Source organism: Scatophagus argus, chromosome 13 (genome assembly GCF_020382885.2).
Source record: "Scatophagus argus isolate fScaArg1 chromosome 13, fScaArg1.pri, whole genome shotgun sequence".
In the NCBI taxonomy this organism is placed as follows: Eukaryota; Metazoa; Chordata; class Actinopteri; family Scatophagidae; genus Scatophagus; species Scatophagus argus.
In genome coordinates this window covers 22794190-22815562 of record NC_058505.1, presented here as the reverse complement: position 1 = coordinate 22815562, position 21373 = coordinate 22794190, and the positions used below count along the sequence as shown (strand labels likewise).

At 39.8% G+C, this 21373-nt stretch overlaps 1 protein-coding gene across 1 annotated transcript; it reads right to left on the bottom strand.

Annotated features, from left to right (window-relative positions):
- Positions 1-7300: 7300 nt before the first annotated feature.
- Positions 7301-17164, bottom strand: cahz (carbonic anhydrase). Its single transcript, XM_046409152.1, has 7 exons — positions 16690-17164; positions 16086-16283; positions 14963-15081; positions 14362-14454; positions 14120-14182; positions 13791-13946; positions 7301-8930 (listed from the first exon to the last, which is right to left on the bottom strand). The coding sequence occupies exons 1-7, from the start codon at positions 16721-16723 to the stop codon at positions 8811-8813; spliced, it is 783 nt and encodes a 260-aa protein (XP_046265108.1). The 5' UTR covers positions 16724-17164; the 3' UTR covers positions 7301-8810.
- Positions 17165-21373: the final 4209 nt, after the last annotated feature.

The following is a 21373-nucleotide window of genomic DNA, read 5'->3' as shown; positions in this document are numbered from 1 at the left end:
TGAATGCATGGACTAATTTTTCAGCATCTTTCTGACTCAGAATGTGTTTAATTTTTGCAATATTGCGGAGGTGAAGGAATGCAGTCTTTGAAATATTCGATATGTGTTGGTTAAAGGACATGTCCTGAACAAAAATAACTCCTAGATTCCTTACAGTGGAGCTTGAGGCCATGGCTAAGCCATCTGTCATTGCTATATCACTGGATAACTTGTTTCTAAGGTGTTCAGGGCCCAGAACAATAACTTCAGTTTTGTCTGAATTTAGAACTAGGAAATTGCAAGTCATCCAGGTTTTTATGTCTTTAAGACATGCCTGAAGTTTGACTAGCTGATTTGTTTATTCTGGTTTCACTGACAAGTACAATTGTGTGTCATCTGCATAACAATGAAAATGTATGGAGTGTTTCCTAATAATATCACCGATGGGGAACATATAAAGGGTGAGTAATATTGGCCCAAGGACAGAACCTTGAGGAACTCCGTGACTAACTTTTGTGAGTGTGAACGATGTATCATTAACATGAACAGATTGGGATTAATCTGATAAATAAGACTTAAACCAGCTTAATGCAGTTCCTTTAATGCCAAATAAGTGTGCAATAAGATGAAATGGTCAATGGTGTCATGTATTTTGATGAACTACAATCCTTGGCTACCAAATTCATATGGAATGATAAAAGAGCTCGTATTCGCCTACGTATGTTACAGCGACCAAAACACTCTGGAGGTTTGGCAGTTCCTGACTTTAAATTATACTATTGCAACTGATAGTTTGGTGCAATGAGAATGTTGTCACATCCTGACAGACATACTATTCTATGGGTTGAAACCTAGATCTGTGTGTAGGAAGTTTGGGCCAATCATAGCCAACTCCCTGAAAATGTGTCCAGAAACATATGGGATGTAACGTAAAACTTTGTGACTGCTCTCTTGTTTGGTACAACTACAATTTATTACAGCATTCTGGTCCCTATTTCAATGACAGTTGGGCTTCTGAAGGAATTTACATTCTCCCAGATCCGTATGACAGAAATGGTTTCACTCCAAGAGCTCAAAGAACATTATTCTCTCCCTCAGGTTCCTTGGTTCTTGTATCTCTGACTGAGATCTGCGATTCGTGCCCATGGAATTCCATGTGGTTCACCTTTACCCTCTCATCTGTTGGACACTTGGATTTCCTCTCAAACATCCTCTACTGGATTAGTGTCCGTTATCTACAATGACCTGCTCTCTAAAGGTGTTAAACCTTTGGGAGTGATCAGTTCTTAAAACCTAGAATTTGAGGGTCGGGGGTTATAATCTGGACTGGGACAATATTTGGACTAACATACTCATCTCATCAAAGAATCCAGCACATCAACTTATTCATTATAAGTTTGTGCACAAAGTTTATGCCACACCATACAGACGTTTCACAACGAAACTGACAAATGATTCCAATTGTACAAAGTGAAATCAGAACATTGTTGGCACATACCTTCATGTTTTTTGGGAATGCCCCTCTGTGTTTGGCCGTTGGTCCAAGGTGCATGGTTACCTTGAAAATATTTTGGGATTTCCCAATCCTATGCATCGCCCCTTACTTCTATTCAATGATCACTGGCTGTCATACATAAAGCGAGAGCATCTACTGTACAGGCCTGGGAAGCTCTTATCGGTTCTCTTTCTTACTTAACTTTGCGTGCTCACATATAAGGTGTCGCTGTGATTTATGTTGTCAGACAGCAAGAATTTCTGTCATCTAATGCAATGACCTCACACTGGTGGGTCTGGAAAGGGTCTCCCCCCCCATCACCTTTTTGTTCTTTAATTTTTTTTTTCGTTAATGGCAAGACAATGGCACTGTTGTGTTCATAATGTTAAAAAATGTTGATGTAGTGGCGTTTAACACTATTAAACGCTATAAAAGTTACATAAAGTACATATGCGGAGAGCGTCTACCACACGCACAAACAGGAAATGATGCAATACGCTCACCGTGAGTCGGTGAGCCCTCATCTCTCCCAGACTTGACTACTGTAATGCCCTTTAGTCAGGTATCAATAAACATAACATCCACAGACTACAGTTGATCCAGAACGCCGCCGCCAGGCTTTTAACACATACTACAAGAAGTGACCACATGCACCAGTTCTAGCTGCCCTTCACTGGCTTCCCGTGAGTTTTAGAATTTAATTTAAGATTTTACTGTTGATTTTTAAAGCCGTAAATGGCCTGGCTCCCTCTTACGTACTGGACCTTTTCATTTGAGCCTGAACACAGCCTGAGATCCTCTGGCAAGGCCCTCCTGTCAGTCCCCAAATCCCGGCTAGCCACTAAGGGTGACCGCGTCTTCGCTGTCCATGCCCCCAAAGTCTGGAACTCCCTGCCAGAGGATCTTAGGCAAACTCAGTGTCCTCTTTTAAATCTCTTCTTAAAACTCACTTATATCGCCTGGCTTTTCTTAGTCATTGATCCTTTTTAACTCAATTTGTTATTTCATTTTGTCTTAATCCTGTTTAATTTTTTATTGAATTTAACTGTATTTTATATAATTAATCATTGTTTGTCCTTTTTTTATTGTGAAGCACTTTGTAACTATTATTTTTGAAAAGTGCTATAAAATAAAGTTATTATTATATTATTGTTATGGTAAAATAAGCTGTAAAACTCACAGCACTTATTGCACCGAAAGAAATGCATGTTATTACACAAGCCAATTTCATAAGAATTTCTTATATTCTTCTGCTATTCTTATCTCATCTGACACATCTGTTTTGGAACAGGTCAGCCATAATACATGGTGATAAAAGGTTAATCCCCTACATCTACATGACAGCTTAGAAAGGCCAGCAAATACATAATGAATCAACCCTTTCTGCCTCCTGGGAAAATTATTTATGAATGTACTTTCCCATATTCCACAGATTAAATATTGACATCCTTGGCTTTCACAGTAGCAGATGGAACTATGACTAAAGGTGAGGAGGTACAAATTGACTGCACTGTGTACATTTTGAATAAGGCTGCAGAGTTATTGGCAGAAAGGAGGCAGCCTACAAGATACAACATTAATATGTTCTTCCTTAAATCACAATGAACAAAAGATTATTTCCTTCCCTTTAATCTATGCAGATAGTGAGAACTAGGACTAAATCAATCAACCCTTCAATTAATGGACAATGCAGCAGCCATCCAGTGATGCATGTGCGCTTCTGTGAGCAATAAGTAGAGTCAGGGAGTAGTTCCTCCTGGAGGTTCTTCATTAATTCTTCAAAGAGGAGGTGGATGGAAGTCCTGAGTAAATTGGCAAGGTTGCAGAAGATGACTGAATGTATGTCCTGTCACAGTTTTCACTATCATTAAAGGACACTAGAGGAAAAAACAGGAACAGAAATTAAGACAAGGACAAGGCTACGGCTATGGCAAAGGAAAGGCTGGAGTGATCGCACGAAGATGAAACACACTGGCGCAAGACAAGGGAAACGCAGACCATTTGAACACATGGAGGAAATGGGGAACAGGTGGATACAATTGGGTAATCAGACTGGAGACACATGAGGAAGGGCAAGTAACCTGAAACGAGAGGAGAGTTACTTTTCAAAATAAAACAGGAAATGATGGGACATAAACCCAAAACAAGACAGGACCTCATCCCGGTGTGACACTGTGGTCTTGGAAGCTGTGTTTGGACCTAGTCTGTTCAGACCACATTCATTGTTCAGTCAGTGAGCAGCAGTTGCCCATTTAATTTTTTTTTATTTTATGTTTGAAATTAGTTTTCCTGGCCAAACTCCAGTATGCCAGTCCTTGAGTGTTCAGACAGACTATTGTATAGAACATTTCAGGACTGAACAGTGGGTAAGATGATACACTATCCAGGAGCTGAGAGATCTCAGCTTAAGATCAGTGTGGCTAAAACCGTAGTAAAAATTGTTCAAATGTTTGTTTTATTTAGTTTATAGGAGAAGGAAATTTCATGGCCACAGGTTTGTTTTTAATTCGTTACCATTGTCAAGACAGCAGGTCACATGTGATGAGAGTAGTAGAGTAGGATATTTTCTTCTAAGCCTCCTGACACCATCAGAATATGAGAACAAGCAGGCATGCTTTTGTTTATAGATAAGCACATCACTCGGGTCAGCCCACAAACTGTTCAAATGAAAAGCTGTTTCTACATCCCCTTTTCTATATTTTAGAATATGAATGTGCAGTTGCCATGGTTACTGTTGTCACACAGCCATGGAGAGAGTGGAACTGTATATTACTGTGGGATGGGGGAGGGATGGCTGGTTGGAGTAATATGTGGAGTTAACACAGAGGATTAGTGATGCATCTCTTTCCACCACAACGGAACAGTGTGTAGGACAGCAGATTAGCAAAAATCATGTTAACAATCAAAACACAACCCTTATTTTCATTTACTCCAAACAATCTTCAGTGAGAGTTCAGTTTCTGTGTCCTCTCCTGGTCCGTCCTTACCTCTCTCTGAAACAGTGGCCTAGTCTACAGCAGAGAGCCCATTCAGAGTCATGAAAGCCTCTTTCATATCCTGACAATCATGCTACACACACACACACACACGCATATAATAAGCCTTTCCATTTTGGCTTTGAAGTGGCCATTTTTGCAAATTTGTGTTGCTGCTGCCAAGTCTGGGTCAACTGTCCTCTCATTAATATCCTTTCAAAATTTATCAGACAGGAAACACTGGACAAGGACACAAAAGGGAAGGGAGACAACAGACCATTATCAGGAGCAAAAACAACATTATGAACAACATAAGTTAAAGGATAATGGCACTTTAAATGATTCTGTAGTTTTGTCATGTAGTATAGTTGTCATGTCAGTATGGGGGCACTGTTGTGGAAAAAAAATCTTATATTTTGGGGATAAAATTAAGAATTTAAAGACTAAGATATTTTTAAAACAAAAATATTGAATAAAAATTCCACAAAACCTGATTTTAAAGCAGTGACTGAAGTGTAGCAGAGAGTTTGCTTCCTGCAGATAAACTGAGACAGACAGACAGACAGACAGGAACATAGCTGATAACTCTATCATTAGGGTTAGTTTCCAGGCAACCCAGTAGTAGTAGTAGGATCAGTGCAGATGAGATAAAAGAAAAACATTGTGGATATACTTTATATATGAAAGACTGCATTATGTAAAGTCTTATATATATATCTATTATATAGATATACACTGCCCAAAAAAATAAAGGGAACACTAAAATAACACATCCTAAATCTGAATGAATGACATATTCTTATTCCGCCAACTCCCGGACAGTCTGTGGTGCAACGTGGCGTTGGAGGGTGGAGCGAGACATGATGTCCCAGATGTGCTCAATTGGATTCAGGTCTGGGGAACGGGCAGGCCAGTCCATACCATCAATGCCTTCGTCTTGCAGGAACTGCAACAGCCACATAAGGTCTAGCATTGTCTTGCATCAGGAGGAACCCAGGGCCAACTGCACCAGCATATGGTCTCACAAGGGGTCTGAGGATCTCATCTTGGTACCTAATGGCAGTCAGGCTACCTCTGATGAGCACATGGAAGGCTGTGTGGCCCCCCAAATGCCACCCCACACCATTACTGACCCACTGCCAAACCGGTCATGCTGGAGGATGTTGCAGGCAGCAGAACGTTCTCCACGACATCTCCAGACTCTGTCACGTCTGTTACATGTGCTCAGCGTGAACCTGCTTTTCATCTGTGAAGAGCACAGGGTGCCAGCGGTGAATTTGCCGGTCTTGGTGTTCTCTGGCAAATGCCAAACATCCTGCAAGGTGTTGCATTGTAAGCACAACCCCCACCTGTGGACGTTGGGCCCTCATACCACCCTCATGGAGTCTGTTTCTGACCGTTTGAGCAGACACATGCACATTTGTGGCCTTTTGCAGGGCTCTGGCAGTGCTCCTCCTGTTCCTCCTTGCACAAAGTTGGAGGTTGTTGCCTTCCTATGGCCTCCTCCACGTCTCCTGATGTACTGGCCTGTCTCCTGGTAGCGCCTCCATGCTCTGGACACTACGCTGACAGACACAGCAAACCTTCTTGCCACAGCTCACATTGATGTGCCATCCTGGATGAGCTGCACTACCTGAGCCACTTGTGTGGATTGTAGACTCCGTCTCATGCTACCACTAGAGAGAAAGCACCGCCAGCATTCAAAAGTGACCAAAACATCAGCCAGAAAGCATAGGAACTGAGAAGTGGCCTGTGGTCACCACCTGCAGAACCACTCCTTTATTGGGGGTGTCTTGCTAATTGTCTATAATTTCCTCCTGTTGTCTATTCCATTTGCACAACAGCATGTGAAATTGATTGTCAATCAGTGTTGCTTCCTAAGTGGACAGTTTGATTTCACAGAAGTGTGATTGACTTGGAGTTACACTGTGTTGTTTAAGTGTTCCCTTTATTTTTTTGAGCAGTGTATATATGGAGAGAGAAGGGAGAGACTAGATACTAGCATTTACAGAAAGGGCCAGAGCCGCCTCTACTTTCTGAGGCAGCTGCTGAGGGTGCGATGCTGAGGATGTTCTACGAGTCGGTGGTGTCCAGTGCCATCACATATGCCGTTGCCTGCTGGGGCAGCTGCCTGAGGGTGAGGGACACTAACAGACTCAATAGAATCATTAAGAAGGCCAGCCATGTTGTGGGAGAGGAACTGGACTCTCTGACAGTGGTGTCTGAGAGGAGGATGTTGTCCAAAATAAGGACTATACTGGACTTTCCCTCTCACCCTCTCCACAATGTGCTGATCGGCTACAGGAGCTCGTTCAGCAACAGACTCTTACTCCCACGATGCACCACAGAGTGACACAGGAAATCATTCCTGCCTGTCGCCATCAAACTGTTAAACTCTGCACTGTGACGGACACATTTACTTTTATATATACAATGTATATATGTATTTTTACCTGTATTTTTAGATTTTTACTACACACGTAAATACCTGTATTTTTTTAGATTTATACTTATCTTGTTGTTTATCCTATTTTTATATCTTTCACTTTCTTTCTTGGTCGGGAAAACTGCAAGCGCAATGTCTATACAAAAAAGAATTTTCCTTTGGGGATAAATACAGGAATTCTGATTCTGATATAATTGAATGACTGTGGTTTATTTAGTGGTAGCCAAAGAAAAATCCTCTGTTTAGCAAACATGAAATTTGAATATAAAATTAAAGCTAATAAGTGGTTAGGGAAGGCTGGGAGAAATACAAAAAATGTAGATATTTGTCATTATGAGATAACAATTATGAAATTTTACTGAAATGTTCCATTAATGACGTGACAGCTTCACACAAACCTTTTTCTCTATCTTTAATTTGAAAGCAGTTAAATGGTACACTTTAAAGGGTTACAGCTGTTTCACCGTGGCTACAGTCTGAAAGGCACAATGCCCCAGTCTCCTAAGAATACCTGCTGCTGATGTCAGTTTAGTTCAAAGAATCAGATATTGCTCATGTAATTACTAATTTAATGACAAATGGCAACTGACAATGACCTTTGTTGCTTTTGTTAATGTAAGTCTAGTTAAAAAGTGACTCCTTAAATTGTTTCTATAACACTTCTCTCTTGATGACAACGTTTAAAGCACTGTGGTGATAGGTAGTTCAGTTGCAATAATTTTTATAAAAAAATACACTTGTACTTCACTAAAACCATGACCTCAGCAACGTGGCAGTGGCATTATGGTTTTGTTCTTTTGCAATGAGCAATGGGCAACACATTCTCGATTTACACGCATTAACATTGATGTATTCCACAACATTACTATCACAAGGTGACTGTAAGTCTTAAAAAAATCCTCCATAAAAGCATTTACAATCACATTTCACAATCTCAGCAGCAGCACAATTCACAACAATGAGATGAATATAAAAGAAACTTAAAAGTTGATAAAAGCTTTGTCTTGTAATATCAGGATAAGACAAACAAGCATGCAATCAGATTGAATTAGAAATTATGATTTTTATTTTTTGATAAATATCCTCAATGGAATTTAGGCCTACAATGACCTCATGGCACACAAGATCCCAAGTTAAAGTTGGCAAAGTCTTTAGTCTTTAGTTTTTAAATTAAATGCACTGACACTAATCAATAAAATATTGTTGTTCATTGAAAATGTATTAAAATGTACTACTTTTACAATATTTTAAGTTCTATTTTGGGTATATTTTGTCTGTGAAAAAGCAGACTGTCAAGGAACCCATAAACAAACATTAAATAATAAAATATGTAGTTCTTATTTGTAGAGTGGTAACGTAACATGTCACAGCCAAAATGAGATGATCAGCAATGTCTGTCTGATTTTCTTAATACATCAAAGGTCTGTCTCTTTCTGCAGCAGCTGAAGTTACACAAAAATAACACTGAAATTAGCCAATAAAGCAGTCAAAAAAAAAAAAAACCAGCTCCAGCAATTCCTACACTTATGCTCAAATATAAGGCACGTGAAGCTGCTGTAGCATTTATCTGATTTATGTTCAGTTGAAACAATGAATGATCCGTGTGGGTGAGAGAGCATTAGTCTGTACGGGTGAGGAATTGGTGAGTTAAAGCCGTGAACATAATGAAACATCTGCCTCATATATGAAAGTGTCTTAAATATCATTTGCCTTTTACATGGATATTAGATACTAGATAGATAATAGAGTTTCTGTTCAAAATACATCCAGGTAGTCTATGTGATAGAAATCATAAGCATATAGGCCTTTATTCTGCTTTTCAAGTTTATGTCAATAGGGCTAATGTAAGCTAAGTAAAGACTGCATGTGGAGAGCAATGGAAAGAGGAAAGAAAACTCTGAGAATGAAGCAGGGTTTATTTGAAGGAGGCGCGGACCTGACGGCCCTTCAGAGGCTGAGGTGGCCGGTAGTTATCCTGCATGCAGCATGGAGCTTCTCCTTCACCAGTAAACAGGAGGCTGCGGAACTTAGCCATCTGATGAGGAAGCAGAGACAGGGAGAATAGAAAGGACAGAAATATAATTAACATCTGATTTCCAGGGACTGAGTCAGATTAGCGACAATGCAGATGCGATGGGAATGTATTTAACTAAAACACGCGTTTCTTTTCTTTCTAACATACTGCCAGATGAAACATGAACGCAGAGTTGTTTACTGGTCCAGTTCACAAGAGGGGTGGGGATCTCCTCCAGTGAAGATACAGGACCACATTGCTGAGTAGCTCATAAGTTTCAACGACGTATGTTCTGTTTCAAGAAAGGCTACAAAAAATGCAGACATGGAACATGGACATGATCCTTAAACATAGTCTGTCTTGACTAAATACCCACATATAAAAAAACTGTATGTAATAATGTGCTCAGAATTCAGAATCTTCAGCTTCTTCACGTGAATTGCAGGCACCCTTGGGGCTGCTCTGTTCCTGAGTCGTTACGTATGCAGCATGGATTTAGAAGACTACATATGACATCACATCATACCTCATGGCATAACAGTCTACCATCTTTGCTGGGGACTGTTTACAATTGTCCCCTATGAACACAACTATGTTGTCAAATGCGCAACACCAAAGTTTTTTACTAAAAAGGACCAAAGAAACTAGGGAGTTTGGTATTGCTTCTGCAAGTCCGTATGGAGTAGATTAGAGATTTATTTTTTATATATGGGTCAACTAAAACGGCAAAACTTTTCTGACCTAGCTTCAGGAGAGTAACAGGCCAGCTGAGTTCTAAGTCAATTACTGTTGATTGCTAGCTCTCAACAGCACTGCTCTGTTGTGAAACAGTTAAGTTCTAAACAGTGTTGTTTCATGATAGCTTTCCAAATTCAGGTGAGATCAGGTGAAATAATCCAGTTGCAAAAAGGAGATTCAACTTTACGTTACTTCAACAAACTTAAAGTCCAGCACATTACAGCGTGACGCTTTATCAACAAATGGTTTTGTAGTTAGTCTCACATCACAACAAATCTGCCAGTTAACTGAAGGGGGGGATATATCTTTCCTTAATACATTCATATATTACACTAGGTGCATTTTTTGTCTTGTGACGCTGATGGTAATTGCCTGTTGTCAAGCTCTCTGTGTCTCCTTATGGAACAGTATGTACACTGAGTGATGCAAAGCACAACCCCTGCAACGCTGAAGCTAGTCCCACAATGCACATAGCAGTATTAACATGTGTAAACTGTCCAACAACTAAAACTGCTTTCATTTATCTTTGCCAAGCAAGCAAAATCTCTGAACGCTGAGCTACCCCAACCAAGAGTGCATGTGCATGTTAGGTGGAGTGACACTGACTGTGCATGTGTGTGTGTGTGTGTGTGTGAGAGAGAGAGAGAGAGAAGGTGGAGAGAAAAAAAACTGAAGCAGCAGTGTGGCATAAACAACAACTCCTCTGGGAGTCATTCAGTCTTTAGCTAGTTGATGAGCTTGGATTTCATTTCCCTCAGCAGACTCAGCAAAGCTAAAATATAAAGATGTTTTAATTTCTGCCTTGCAGAAAGGAAGTTTTTTTTTTTGTTTTTTTTTACATGACCACATCTTATGATTGTACACCAAGTTCATTACCTAGTCTACATGGGTTTTATGTCACATGACAGTACAGTGAGACAGCCTTAATTACGTAAAGAGATAAAGTGCACACAGGAGATACCAGCAGTCACTGTAATCTAAGTGAAACACAAGGCACTCGGGGCACAGCCGCACCCTGCTCGAAAGCGCAACACCCTTGACCTTGTACATGTCTGGACCAACAAACTCTCTCCTTAAACCAAGCATAAAAACTTCATGATATGATCAGAGCTTAAAGTGTGAATAAGGTTATTTGAAACTACTCTAAAGAAAGAGACTTGAGGAAACAATCGGATATGAGCCAGAGGCTATCTAGGTTCATAGGTTGTCTTGCTGTGAAAAAAGTCAGAAGAGCTGTTGAAGTTAAGTGAAATTGAAGTGAACTGAAGTCTGAGTCTATCTAGTCACGTTATTAAAGATAACAGAAACAGCCAGCTCTTGCTTTAAGTTGAGCTTTTAGCTTCCACTGGGGAAATCAGCAGCAGTCTCACCAGACTACATGACTGGAAAGCTGCTCTGATGTTCAGCACACATGAACGAACGGTTGGTGCCAAGAAAGATGTGTGTATTCAGAACTGCCACAAACACACACACAAGCTATGGTGTGCACATTCACACACATATACTCCTGTACTATATAACTGCACTGCACTGCGTACTCATATGAACCTCCTACAAAGCCTGTATTTGAACTTTATCTAGTGTGTATTTCAGCTGAAAAAACAACCTCCAAGACCGTACTCTCCTTTTACAGGCTTTGTTACATTTCATATCGTCGCTGTCCGATGAAGAAAATGTATCTCCACTTTTTCGTACATTGTACGAAATGGCCGCATTCCTCCCAAGCAACTGATGTGTTGGGTATTTATACGACCATCAGTCAAACTGATATGTGCACGTCAATATCAGATTACTATTTGCCCATGATTTGTCTTGATCTCAATATAAAATGCGAACCAAAAGCTTTTGTTAGCGCAATGTGTTAAGTGGAAATGTAGAATAGCCTGCAGTCAAGTTTGGTGGGACATAAAAATGAGACTGAAGGATCGTAAATAACCGCACGTCATTGGAGCGTATTGTAAAAAAATGCTCCTGGGAAAAAAACAAATTTTGGAGATACGTTTTTTTCATCGGGGTAGCGACGATATGAAAGTTTATTGACAACAGCATCAGATCTTGTATCCACATCTTCTTCACATTTTCTGACTGCTGACATTACTTTGTGCAGCTACGTTTGCTCCCTCTGTAGTTGAAACATTAAAAAAATATATCCACAACTCATCAGATCAGAGCAGATTCATACCTAACCTGCACTGCAATATCTTCACAGACAACTCGAGTTTTTACACAATAGCTCTTGTGTGCTGCTGACCTTACTTTGCATAGTGACACATTGTCACGGCTTATGGGAATTAAAGGCACCTTGCAAATGTACACCAGTATTTTCTGGCATGACAGTGTCTGTATATAGCATATACATTGTTTTGTCAGTATATATCATGGAAAGTGTAATGTGAGTAAGTAAGAAGTATCTTTAACTTCATACACACATTGTTGCTACGGTAAGCGTCCTACGTCACTTCCTGTTGTGGTGTGTTACTGGTGTTACCACCAGCTCCGTCATTTAACAATGCTAAAGTTGTTTTACTCTCCACCACAGCTAGTAATTTCACATTGTTACTTTGAATGTTTGTTTGATTCAAACATTTACTCACCCACTTTTCACAGTTTTCACGCTAATCTTACAATCAATGAATGTACCGTTCATTAAACGCCGCTAGCAAGCTTAGCCTGTTTATTAGCGATGGCTACTCTGTCTCGCTCACATTCTCCTGCTCAGTGTGTTGGATGTTTAGCTATTACTCTGCCTACTTTAGTGAGAATGGTAAATGTAATAAATCTAGTTTATTTAGAGTGCTGGAGGAGAGGCTTAGTGAATTAGAAACATGGCTCCGTACCATGAAAACAACGTTAGAGTTATACATTAAAACCTAATAAAATTTAACACCAACACCTCCACAGCTACAGCAAATAGGAGAATTAAATGTGGACTGTTAAACAAACAGTACAACCAGTTTATGTTGTTGCAGTGTACCGCGCTCCTGGCCCATACTCTGAATTTCTACTGGAATTTTCAGAGAAAACAGCGAGTGGGTTTATGTACGCACTGACAGAAGCTGATTGAATCTAATAAAGAGATAAATGCTGTGCAACGACTATCGTTATCATTGTCCACATGGATATTGAAATCATCCATAGTAATTGCTTTATTTGTTTTAAGAGCTAGACTTCCGGTAAATTCCGGTAGAAATATGGGCCAGGAGGGCATTACACTACAGAAATAAAAATTGGTTGTACTGTTTTCCAGGTTGGGTGTGAAAGACTAAGACTAAGCCTTTCGAATGAATGGTAGTGGACTTTTGGCTTTAGATTGAATGATAGATTTAATTAATTTAGGTGGTTGTTGGCTCTGCCTCCTGGGCTCAACTCAGTTGTCAGGGTTTTGGTTTAACAAGAAAGTCAGTCAGATTTGAGAGCTGCTCCATCCAAAGTGGGTTGAATGCCGTCTCTCCTCATGAGACCAGCTTTTCCCCAGAAGGTCTGCCAATTATCTACAAAGCCCACATCGTTTGCTGGACACCACCTCGACAACCAGCGACTGAATGATGACATGTGGCTAAACATGTCACATGCCTTCTAAAAGGCAGTTCTCGCCCCTTTTGTCAAGTGCTTGCTCAACGGGGAATGTTGGGTTCTCTGTATTACAAAATTTAATTAAAAAGTATGGTCTAGACCTGCTCTAATTGGAAAGTGTCATGAGATAACTTTTGTTGTGAATTGGTGCTATATAAATAAACCAAATAGAACTGAATATGCCACTGTCTGTTTTGTACTGATTGTACTACTAGAGCATGAAAGCAACATGTATGAACATGGCCAATAAATGTGATTCTTGTTCTGATTCTGAAAACTACTGCTCAAAAGAAACAAATAGTAGACAGGATTGCTATTCACAGTTTGCTAAAAGCTAGTGTATGAGTGCTATAAAGCTTTTAAATGGGATACACACACACCACATGGTAGAATGGGTCAAATTCCAAAATGTTTGGTCTTCTCTCACTCACATCTAAAGACAATGCACAAATAAACTCTTTTTTTGCCGTTTATGGACTTTATGTTACAGTTTTAATGCTATGTTTGTGTGCATGGTTTCATACACATCTTGTGTAGGTAAAGAGATTATATGTGAAGAAAGATAAGTACTTGTGCAGAGCTGACACTGATTGGCTCTTTGAGGACGATCCAGGTGACACTCTCCAGCAGGGGGGGTGTGGTCAGAGAGCCATCATAGGTCCAATAAGCAAGAGAACCAGGAAGAAGAGTCTTTGGGTCAAAGTCAGAAAAGGTGGTCTGCTTTCCCTGGAAGGATGGAAGAGAGGGAGTGAGGAAGAAAAGAAGGAAGGAATTGTTTCTCATTGTTAACAATGACAATAAGCTGTTAGTTTCTCAAGCTTGTAAATTGTTATCCGGGCACAGTGTCAATATATTTGTATTCAACATAGTGTTGTTTTGTGAATTGTGGGACAGTTCACCTTCGTCTTAATGGCATCCAAGGCATCCAAAACTCTCTGAATCCTGGGATTGGCAGCACCAATCTGGAGCACAACACAGATGCACACACAGTTTCTTACTTTTTCACAGTGTTCATTATTTGACTTTTAATCTAAACCTTATATATCTTATGTCCCATGCAGAGCATAAATTTAAATCACCTTTAATCTTCAGTGCAGTCACAGACTGATGGATTGTCAGTGATGAATCACTGATGACTCACCTTGAGAAAGACTCCGACCACAGCGAGTCCATCAGGCTGACTGGCTGCATCTCCAAAGTTAGGGTATTTAGTGTTCCAATGCACCAGGTGAAGCTAAAAAGATAAAGAAGTAAAGGCTGACTCTAAAGGCATAAACTGCAGACAGTCTGTCATCTTATCCAACACTTAACATGAGCAATAGTGTGGATATTTATGATTTACTTATTGATAATATAGGACTGATTAATTCCATGCTGATTCTCTCTTTAATCACCTTATGTCAGGGCCAAAGTCACAATTTTAGAATACTGAGATCACAAGTCCCTAGAGGCATAGTCAGACTTTTTGACTTAGATGGTCCAAATGGGCCGCTGACTAGGGGTAGCAAAAACATTCATACACACACACTTTCTCATCATCTTTAATTACCAACATTACAGTGTTTTACAGTCTTTTTTACATTACATTACATTTAAAAGATAAGTAGTCCTTCCAATCACAACACAGTAGAGTGGGACCAAACAAATATAATATAAAGCTGTTATACTTAATCTGTAAATTTAATTTTCATATGAATATCTAAATGCTGTTTAAAACAAATTCATAATGTAGTATGCCGTACCTCGCAGGGGAACTTGATGCCATTGACAGTGTGCTCTGAGCCTCTGTCATCACTGCCTCCCCAGTGGAAATGAAACTGCTTCAAACGGTACGTTCCAGAAATAGGACCTCCAGTCAGGGCTGGGGAGAACAAAACAATGCTCTCTCATTAAAGATGCACTCAGGAGATTTAACATCACTAAATCTGTGCTAGTCATGGCTAGGCTTTGTTGTTTCATTTTATTTCAAATGAGTATTCACTAATCCTACTGTGTAGTTTTTGTTGCTGTGGTCCAGTTCCTTTAGAGGAATCAATAACAGAGGTGTAAATTTAAATTGCATTTCCTTTAGTTTGACCACAGAACACTATGGTTTGCGAAACTTTCAAGGGATGTTCTGTCAGCAAAATATTATGTCTACCACTATGACATGTTTTTTAAAGGGACAAGCCACCAAATGTTACACATAAAAGTTAAAAGTTGTCAGAAAAGGTTATGGCTTGTACTTAGCTTGTACTTAGATTCTGCAAATCTTTGCCAAGTCTGAGAAAAAACAATGATAATCTGTTGCTTCAATTTTGACCAATCATCACATCAGGCTATTCATACTTCTGTTTTTCTTCTGTTCATTCCTAGAAATTGCTGCTGCATTCAATGATAAGGGTGAGGGAATATTTGGGGCCAAGAATTAACATTTTATTTATTATCAGAAATAATAATCGTTTTCATATGTAATATATGTAATTCATATTAACGCTTTATATCTTTTGTACTCCTTGATGAATGTCACATAAACAATGACAGTGTAGCAGACTGAGGTGGTGCACATGTCCTGTTGATCTACAGATAATGATGAAGCTTAACACGCTGAACTGCCATCATCAGACATGCTTATCTGCAACAGTGCATACAGTAGGGGTGGAGGCATAAACAAGATGGCCAGATAAAGTTTGCTAACAGTAATACTTACTAGAGCTTATACTTCATGTATCATATTGATATTTTACTGTTGTTGCAAAAGTACTGTTTTTATGCAGGTGCTGTACAGCTGTACAAAAACTAGGATTACAGATGTGCATGAGTAAATTAATAAATGCTGAATTTTTGGCTCTGTGTCCTTAATACTTTAAGGTGAGCTGTGCTTACTGGAGCTGTCTGTATCGTCCACAAAGTCCACCTGGAAGGAATGTCCATTGTTGAGAATGCCCTTAGCATCGGAGGGGTCATACTTGAGCTTCAGAGCCTTCAGAGAGGAGTCATACTGGGCCTCTTTGGGGACAATGTTGATGGGAGACTGTCTGGGCCCGCTGGCCAGAGGAAAATCATCTGCCCATTTTTCAGGCCCTACAAATACATATTCAAATAATAAGTAAATGTTAATATACTTTGTTAATAGGTGTTTTGTCCTATTCTGTTATATTCAGTTCTGCTTAACAAAAACATTGTCAAGTTCTTCACGTGATACCTCAATTACATATTATAGCCAAAAACAGTTACTAACAAAGTGAATGATTAACATTTGTGATTATGTGCAGCATAATGTTAATTCTGTGAGGAAGTTTTAACTCTAGCAATGGTTCACCTTTTTGCTTTACATGTGTATCTTACTGAGCAGCTAAGTGTTTAAAGCTATTTATCTCAGTTGGGTTTTAGTAATGACACTGGCGTTGGTAACTGCGAAATGCTGTCTGCATTAATGCAAAACTGAGTTCAGAGTGTGGCATCTCATTGGATGCTGTGAGGTCCTCACCGTTGGTTGGTCCGTATCCCCATCCATGAGACATGTTTGCTCCTGTATGCTATCCAGATAACACAAAGGAATGATAAATCCAAGTCAGTCTGCAGGTCGAGCGGCAGAAGAGGCGGATGATGATATGATGATAGACACCCGCTGTACAGCCGCTGCTGAACTTTATATAGACTCAGCCTACACCGGTGGGTTTGGCTTGCCGGTCCTTCAGCCCGCCCGTCAATCAGGAGAACGATGCAGCCACCCTGAGATGCGATGGTGGTGCCCACTCTCTCGGAGCTCTCCTCTCCTATGTCCTTACTCCTCTTTAGAGACTGCGGAAGGTGCACTGTGGTGATGTTTATCCCCGAGTCTGCCCTCTCCTTGGATTAGTCCTTGTTGCGCGCACATCATCCACACACGTTCATCACCCCGCGCTGCTCTCAGTTCTGTTACGGGATCAGTAAGGTTCAGTGTTTGGTGCTGCGCTTTGCGGATTTTGATCGCAATATCCTGGATTCCACACTGTCCTTTCAACTCATATCAGGATGAGGTGATCCTGGTTATCCAGCTCCAAGTGAACGACTTTATGAAAGATGCATGCGGCACAGTGTGTGGCTGTGGCTTTCTGCAGGGCTGGACAGAGCCTTTTTGGGGCCTGAAGCTAACCCTTCCAATTCATGCCCCTATCTCAGTCCCGTTATGCTGGTTATCACAACAAAAAACAACAACAAAAAACCCTTATAAGCATATACACAATAGCCTCACTAAAACCTATTTTACCATATACTTCATTTTAACTATATTAGTTGCAATAGCCTATCAGGTAATGCATTATCAATCCAACCTAGACAAAAGTTTATTACAGTAGTAGTTTGACTGAATCATTAGTCAAACTTTATTGATATAGCACCTGTCAAACTGTAGTTCAACAGTTCCAAGTACTTTACAATGTGATGGCTGATAGCAGCACCACCTTTTTTTTTGTTCTGGTTTGAGGAACAGCTAAAAGAGTGGAACTTGAGGATCTGAGGGACCTTCAGCTAAAAGCATTTCTAAGATATAAGAAGATAAAATATGTGTAGTGCCTAACAGAGTAATCAAAGAATTTTAAAAATCAATATGAAAACTATGGGGAGCACAGCAGTGTGGTGGTTAGCACCGTCGCCTCACAGCAAGAGGGGTTCGAGTCCTTAGGGGTCCCCACACAGTGGTGTTTTCCTGGTAAACTGGCTTCCTCCTATAGTCCCAAAAACTCTGTACTGTATTTGGCCACTCTTCATTGCCCCTAGGTGTGAGCACGTGTGATTATCTGTCTTTGTGTCTCAGCCCTGCTTTTGACTGATAACCAGTTGAGGGTGTACCCTGCCTCTCGCCCATTGTCAGCTGATAGCTCCAACCCTGACACGACCCTGCAGTGTATAGGAAATGAATGGATGGATATGAAAACTAACAGTTAACCAGGGCAGAGACTTTAAAATATGAGATATTCCATCTCATTTGATTTTTATCATACTTTACTTAAAGTCATAGTTACATGTGTCTGTCTATATTGCCTTGCGTTTCTTTTATAGTTGTTCCTAATATAAGTTAAGCACGTTGAATTATCTTGTTGTTGAAAGATACTACATAAATGACTTGACTGTAAACAAATGGTCAGACAGTACACCAGTTATTTGCTGCCATCTAGTGGTTTTAATTAGATATAGCTGTGACAATAAATGCTTTTCATGTCTGATTATCTAGCATATAGCGGAATGCCAGGAATTCAGTTAAGAATGTCACTAAAACTTGGGTCCTCCACCCAATGTGCAGACAGACATAAGGGTAAGGTGTACAAAAGACTCTGATAATTGAAGCTTACAAATCAGGGACAGAAGCAAACTTAAGGCAGCTGGGAGTCCAGGGGCGCATTTCAGGAAGGAAGTTCAACAAATTCTAAGTTAAACCGTGAAATAAGTTGATACACTACTGCACATACCTGTATGTATGTATGTATGTCCATTGACTGTACTTCTGCCGCTGTGACTGTGTGTGTATTTACTGTACATGTTGTATCAGTATGTTGTCATTTTACTGCACACTGTGTGTGTTTGTTTGGGTGTATGTGTATAGGTGTGTGTGCATGTGTGTGTAATTATTGTCACTGTCTTACCTACATGTTTAGTTTTTAACTGTACATTGGAGACTGGTCAAACGAAATTTCAATTTTCTGTACTAACCCCTGTTACATAGATTTTTACAATAAAGTACACTTTGACTTTGACTTTGAATAAATACTGCGTTCGATTTGTACTCGTAAATCGTAACTCTGGACTCAGAGTGACATCACATCCATTGAACACTGAGTTGGATGCATTCTATTTGCCACAACACAAGATAGCTCATTTGGAACGTTATTCAGCCATTGTTGTTATAAGAACATCGACTGGTTACAAGCAGCGCCAGTTCATAAACAACACAATACGTGGTATTTCACGCCTAACAAGACCATAGCTATATGCCTACAGGCAGCAGTAAGACAGTATTGTGTATACAGCTTACTAAGTTGGATACAAAAAAAGACAAACGCGCTAAAAACATGCAAAAGCACAGCTTTTATTTGCAGTCTATGCTCTGGGCAGCCATCTTGGTTTATGAACTTGGTGTCCTCTGAGGTCCAGTTGACGAGTTGGAATTCCGACTTCAGGTGGTGTTCGATTTATCAGCTTCAGAACTCAGAAAACAACTTGGAAAACAACTTATGAGTACAAATGAAATGCAGCAGTACTCTGAGACGGAAAATTGAGTTTCCAGCTACAGCTGATCAGCTGATCTGAGTTCACTCAGCTCTGTACAGATTGACTCTGAGTTAAGCATGTGAACCACGACTATAGAAAGCTAAGCAATGGAGCCCCAATACTACAATTCACCATGGCAATGGCCAGTGAGAAAAAGAGGGCCCCCTATTTTTCATCCGTGAAACTAGAAGTTCTGATGCAGGCATAGGTAAAGTATGAGCACATCTTTTGCAGAAAAAGAAACAAGGCGGCAGCAGTGACGGACAGAGAGTGGGCGTGAGAAAAAATTGCTGCTTGAGTCAATACGTAAGTTTAGTATTTAATCACTCTTAAAATATCACAGCTGATGACTGGGGAAATGGTATTGAACCTGAAAATTAAATTTCATATAGGTGCAATAGCGTGGGGGGCTGCTAAAAATGAAATATAAAAACATAATTCCAGCAGGTAAAGCTTAAGTGTAACAGGCTTATGATTATGCCTTACTATAAAAACATCTGACATATTAAACAAAGTAAATATCGTTCAGTGGTTATTTCAATGTGCATTAGCTTTATCCCTAACATAATGCAGTTTTCACGCACATAAATATCCTCATCTATTCATCTGACTTCTACTCAGCCAACAGAAAAAGGGCAGAGGACCAGAAAGAAGGTGGAGGACCACCATCTGTGACAGATGCGCAGGAGACTTGGCCCTGAGCCAAGACAAAAAGAAAAATAGCACCACTCAATTGAGAAGTCATCGGGACGAGACAAACAATCCAGTCAGGACTTCAAAATCCTCCCCTGACATGAACGCAACTCACCGTGAAATAAAGCAGCCTCCTCATCTATAGGATCCTCAACAAAAGGACATGACGTTTAAATAGTAATTACTCGCTTGTTCTCCGCTGGAATGTACATGACTGAATGAATGATGGGGAAATGAAGCAGCAGTTCGGTTCTGTAAGGGGGAGGAGATAGATAGAAACTCTGGGTTTACGGAAGAAAACCTGCTCATGACCAGGTCACGTTCACAGAATAAGTTACTATGGTAGAGTCGGAGTACAAGTTACTTCTCTTTCTGAAATGGGCTTGAGTTACCCCTCTGTCTCAGGTTTGAGTTATCTTTCCTACTGGTTAACCCAGAGTTTCCCCTTATCTCAGGCTTAACTTATTCAGAGTTTTCATTAAATCTTTCATTAAAAGGGAAAACTACAAATTAAAACAAAGCCAACTGAACGCCCATCAAATCATGACAAAGTCTGCAATATTTTAATGGTAAGCAGAGCTGTAGCTGTAACTTCAGAAAATTAAGAAAAAAGTTACATTTGAATTACTTTGGTGTGCTAAGGAAAATGATGTGGACTGTAAGAAATGTGAGTTATAGAGTGTTTCAGGAGTGTTTATATAAAAAGATTTTTACATGACAAAATAGGTCTGTCTTTCTCACATCTCACATTCCATTTGCAGATGACCCTGACTTGTCTGACGCACAGAGAAAGCTTGCAGGTAAACCTTGCCTTAAGATTATTTTGCCACATAGGAAATACTGATTCAAAGGTCAAAAAATACCTTTCATACCCACAAAAGGAAAACTGCTACATTTACTCACATGTAAATCAGAGAAAGATACCTTCAGCATTTCATTATAGAATATGCAACCCTGATTCCAAAAAAGATGAGACACTGTAAAAGGTAAATAAAAACAGGATGCAATCATTTGCAAATCCTTTTCAGCCTACAGTTGATGACAAAATTATTAGCCCGTCTATGAAATCTAAAATTTTTCCAAGTGCTTTTTAAACAGCACAAGAAATTTTCAACATAACATTTCTAAACATATTAGTTTTCTTTAGAAAGTATAAATTATTTCTATTTGCACACAATAACAGAACTATTTCAGAAAAAACAAGAATTACCAGGGTCAATATTATTACTCCC